The sequence below is a fragment of the Montipora capricornis genome, chromosome 2 (assembly GCF_036669925.1).
Source record: "Montipora capricornis isolate CH-2021 chromosome 2, ASM3666992v2, whole genome shotgun sequence".
NCBI lineage: Eukaryota > Metazoa > Cnidaria > Anthozoa > Scleractinia > Acroporidae > Montipora > Montipora capricornis.
The window spans coordinates 287,501-292,500 of record NC_090884.1 but is presented as its reverse complement, the minus strand read 5'-3'; the positions used below and the strand labels follow the sequence as shown (position 1 = coordinate 292,500).

The 5,000-nt window shown below is 37.2% G+C and overlaps 2 protein-coding genes across 2 annotated transcripts in view; one reads left to right on the top strand and one right to left on the bottom strand.

The window, feature by feature from the left end:
• The window catches only part of LOC138038294 (large ribosomal subunit protein mL37-like), a 2,108-nt gene extending 2,000 nt beyond the window's left edge, over positions 1-108 (top strand). Inside the window, exon 2 of the mRNA XM_068884085.1 lies at positions 1-108. This exon is cut by the window's left edge and continues 1,042 nt beyond it. The gene's annotated coding sequence lies outside the window, so the exon portion shown is untranslated.
• Positions 109-2,928: 2,820 nt separating this feature from the next.
• LOC138038296 (NADH dehydrogenase [ubiquinone] 1 alpha subcomplex subunit 9, mitochondrial-like) overlaps positions 2,929-5,000 on the bottom strand; it is an 11,911-nt gene continuing 9,839 nt past the window's right edge. Inside the window, exons 10-12 of the mRNA XM_068884086.1 lie at positions 4,887-4,982; positions 3,772-3,838; positions 2,929-3,384 (exon numbers count right to left, since the gene is read on the bottom strand). Coding sequence (XP_068740187.1) covers positions 3,202-3,384; positions 3,772-3,838; positions 4,887-4,982 — 346 coding nt within the window. The 3' untranslated portion in view covers positions 2,929-3,201. The remainder of the gene's footprint in view (positions 3,385-3,771; positions 3,839-4,886; positions 4,983-5,000) is intronic.

The following is a 5,000-nucleotide window of genomic DNA, read 5'->3' as shown; positions in this document are numbered from 1 at the left end:
AGAATGCTCTTGTTTCACCACTGGAAGCCTAAACTCACTAGTACAAGTGTAAGAGCAAAATTATTGCAGATAACGAATGTCAAGCAATAAAATGATTACATCAACAAACTTTACTTATTTTGGAGATGTTTGATGATCTTGATCAACAGACACAGGCCATTTACATGATCTTTGTCAATGCCTTTCCTTTCCTTTCTCTTTGGCATTACATGCACTAAAGACCTTGCAATACAATTACCCGGTAAGACTAAAACCCAGACAGTGCTAGGTGCATTATCAAAGACATAATGAAGATTAAAAACATAATCGGCAATTTGAACTTAACTAACATGGGAATACAAGCATCATATTCTTTTTGCAAATCTCCTTTAGAATTTCACTTCATTAAATTTAAGTCCTGGGTAGCCAGGGGCATAGCAGCCTTAAAAAAAATTATGTGCAGCAGATTCAGAACCATCTTAATTCTGTGATTATTTTAAGGTGGCTCTGATACTGCAGTACAGAATGTTTTAAAACTTTGCCGAAAGTTTCATCTTGGCCTTCTGATCACTTTTCAGCAATAAAAAAGGGAGGTCACCAAGTTCGTTTTTGAAATATGAGCAACTAAATCCAGAATATAGGGTGTTTTTGCTGGGCTTTCCCATTGCCAAGGTAACTTATTACAGCACATTATTATATGGCTCTGTCTCACGAGGAATGGGAACTACAAAATTCACGAATTTGATTGGCTAAAATCGATATTGACCGCGGTATAGATTTTCCCATCTAGACCGGTAATGTTTTGCTGTGAAAAGATGCAAACTAAAATGCAAAAATATTGAGTATTTTGTTCTACCAATATTTATTTATGGAAGTGCCAAACAGCATGAAGACAAAACTGAAAGAGGATGACGAGCAAACTTTGACAGAATTAAGTTCAGCTCATCGCCACTCATCGCCGTTCGCAAGCAAAATGTCAGTTAGTACAAACCAGTTACATTAAACGGATTAAATTGTTCTTGTTTGGCCATATAATAAACATCTTATTAACCGAGCTAGGTCGGTCTGTATGGGAGAATCTTGACCTCGGTCGCTGGTACAGACCTCACTGCGTTCGGTCTGTACTGGCGACCTCGGTCAAGATTCTCCCATACAGACCTCCCGCTTGGTTAATAAGAACTAAGTAATGACCACATTTTCTTTGGAAACAATCGGTGTTTCATATGGTACCATAACATTGCTTTAACATGATACAGTCTTGTAGCGTCATTCGTTCTAAAGAAAGATTCTTCAAAGTGTTGAAACTGTTTTGAGCCACCTTAATCCTAAACAAAAACTTGTTCCAGTTCAACGGAGATAACTATCTCCAAACACATCGAACTCTCATGGTGACAAAAACAGCAGTCTTGTTGGCCAATGTTTTCACGGTGCAAATTGAAACAAAGGGATACAAAGCTAAAAATGTGGAAAAGATAATAATATTTTCTCCCTTTGGGGCAGCGCTTAAACAGAGTTGGACCATTTTATTAGACAAGCTAACAAATTCCACTCTAACATCAAATTCACGCAATGAAATCACTTTCCTCGACAGAGTGGTGTTTAATTAATTAAATGGGAATGATTTAAAAACAATCCATGCTGGATGTTAAAACTCATCACAAGCCCATTTAAACCTAACCCTAACCTTAAACCCTAACACTTCAACTCATGCCACCCCCAGGCATAAAAAATGGCTGCATTAAAGATGAGGCAAAGAGACTGCGTATGACTAACTCTCTGAAACAACATTCGAAGAGAGCCAAAATGTACCAGTGGTTTCCTTAGTGTTTTACAGACATCCACAGTTGCAATGAATTCGCAAAAAACGTCCTTTTGTAATGAAATCATGTTGATATTGAAGAAAGAGACAAATATAGACCGTATTCATAAATGGCGGCCAATTTATAACTCTTTTGTCAAAGTGCAAATTAGCCTACCAAGCCTCGATACCATACAGTGAATTGAAAAGAATTCTTGCTCTAAAATGAGGCTTGGTAGGCTAATTTGCACGTGGACAAAAGAATTCTAAATGTGACCGCCATTTATGAATGAGGTTGTGGTTCCTTGTTTGTAAAGCCATCCACGGTTGCAATAATATTCACAAGAAATCACTTTATATCCGTTAATAAGTCTATTTTTTTCTCCTCTGAGTTCCACGGAATCACAAAGTTGGTTTGAAATGGGCTTACAAACCAAAAATGGCTTGCTAGGCCCCTTTGTCCACGGTCCATTTCTTGGAATCAGGATCATGCAGGTTGAGTTTGATGTACTGTTTAAAGAACGAGGTACCAAGTATTTTCGTTTTCCCCTCTCATTGAAAGGCTACCAAATCATTAAAGCACTTTGCTTGGCTTGATAACCTTGAAAGCTTATTGCCATGAGAGAGAATTCATTTGCCTTTAAACTTTGGCAGGTACAAAACACAGGTCTCGTTCACAGGTCTCTGTTTTATCAATACAGAAACAAACCTGAAAACCTAAACAAGAGTTTTTAGGCCTAAGATTAGCTTTAATGAATGTTTATGTTTGTTTCTGTATTGGTTATACAGAGACCTGTGACCTGAGACCTGTGTTTTGTACCTGCCCTTAAAACTTGCCTTGTAAAAGAGGGCTGATTTTAACTTAAAAGGGCCCTGCGATATTCAGAGTCAATAATAATTATTACAGATGACCAGTGGCTCACTTGGCTGAGTAGCAACCTTTCATGCGGGAGATCACAGGTCAAAAAACCCTGCTTGGACTGACACTCAGGGTCTTAAAAAAAGTGTTGCCTGTATTTCGTCTGCAAATGATTAGACTTGCAAGTCTTCTCAGAGAAGGACTATAAACCAAAGGTCCCCTCTCTCAACTAGTCCTGTTAATCAATACTGTGGGAATCATGTTAAAGAAAATGGACAGAAAGACGCCATTATTTCATTTTTCCACAAAACCATGCTTTTGTCATTTAAAATGACTCACTATTTTGCAGAAAATTACAAGTATTTTTTTATGAAATTATCAACTATAATTATAGGTTTCTGAAAGTCACAATATCAATTACTTCTTTGACAAACCATAAACCAAAAGCCTTGAACATACAAGGTTGAAAATTCAGTATTCCATGGGCGTTTCAAAGTGTCCTAGATTATATACAATATTATTGCAACTTTTTTTTTCATTTTCCCAAAAAGAGTTAAACATTTGGTTAGTTAGAAACATAAGAACTAGTTGGTCTGCAAGGAGCATCACTATCAATAGATTCATCCCAAAAGAATGAATGTCTGTGACGCCGAAGTACAGATATGGCAATAGTGTCGAGAGAGGACGGTTCCACACCCAGATCTTCCAATCCTGGTAAACCAGCTGTAATTTGGTCAGATAGGAATTCCTGCAACCCAAACAAACTTGTTTGATCACATTTCATGTTGGAATAATGCACCTAAAAGCATCACATCAGACACTTAGTCCACAGCTCTGTAACATAGATTACAGGCCTACAGAACAGAATTAAATCACTACAATGCTTGCTGGATCACAGCATACTCACAAAGACAATAAAGTGACCATAGGTAACTTTAAAATAAAAATAAAGGAGTTACTGAGCCATCCAGATTTTATGAGGAACATCCACAATAAAAGCTAAAAATTACTTGAACCTACTTTAGCTGACATGTAATTTGGTCTCACGAATCGTTGTCTAAAAAGAAACAGCCAGTAAAAAGCTTCAAATTAATAAAAATAATAGTCACATTTGGTGACTGACAGTCTAACGTACCCTAAAGAGCATGTCTCTTGTGAGACGAGGACTCCAAATGGACTGCTCCATGGCCCAGGCAATCAAGCTGAAAAGTAAACCAGTGATTCAGTTGGTACCAGCAAAAATACAAACACCTACACAGACTAAAACAGGTACAAAGAGAGGATGGAAGGAAGATTTGAGAAATTCCCACCAAGCTTTCTGAAAATTCATTAAAAGGCCTCACAGACTAATGACTAGACATAATAGGATTCCCCTGACAATATATTGCAGGCAAGAAACATGCACCAGTACCTGTTTTCTAGAGTACAAAAAAGGCTTGTCACATCTGCTGTTCTTGATAAAAATAATTTTACGGAGGTTTAAACCAGACATTAATTTTTAGGTTTTGTTGAAAGGATTCTATCCTTGATGAAACTGAACAAAGTCAAGATTTCACTGAATGTAATAAATGCAAGACAATCTTTTGTTTAAGTGTATTTAATACATGGATTAGCAACCACTTTCTTTCAAAAAGCCCTGAATCTGTTATCAGTGATTTTAGCCTACTTGCTGAGAATACTCGCTGACTAAAGTCTTAGTAAGAAACGAAATTTAAGGGTTGGTGCAGCTGCTTACATAGAAAGCTGCACCTCAAGCATTTTAGTTACAGCAAATATTGTTACGTTTTAGAACTTTCGTAATTAAGTTAAGCACGCTCATCCCGGTGAGTGCAGTCCTGAAAAGGACTGTTTGAGATGACATTGACTGACATTTCGACAACCTGAGTGGAAGTCATCTTCAGAGTCAAGTGATTTGCGTAACATTAGTAGACACTATAAATACTCTGGTCGTAGATGTCATTGGTCAACATATTCGTTTTATAGTATCTACTGACGTTACACAAATCACTTGACTCTGAAGAAGACTTGTACACTCAGGTTGTGGAACGTAACTGTCATCTCAAACAGTCCTTCTCAAGACTAAGCTCACCCGGGTTAGATCGTACTTTACTTAATTATGATATGACTCCTGGGTTCAAACTGTTTACGTTTTTAGAACTTTTGCACCTGAGTTTGACTTTTCTAATTGTTAGGGTTATGCATCTATTGTTTAGAGGAGAGATATCTCAGTGCTATACTCATAAGACTTACTTGTAAATGCTTCTTGGCATGGTGTAATGTGGCAACTCTCTTCTCATCAATCGATAGGTGTAATCCAATACATCAAACAAGTAATATTCCTCTGGGCTGAAAGAAAACAAAATG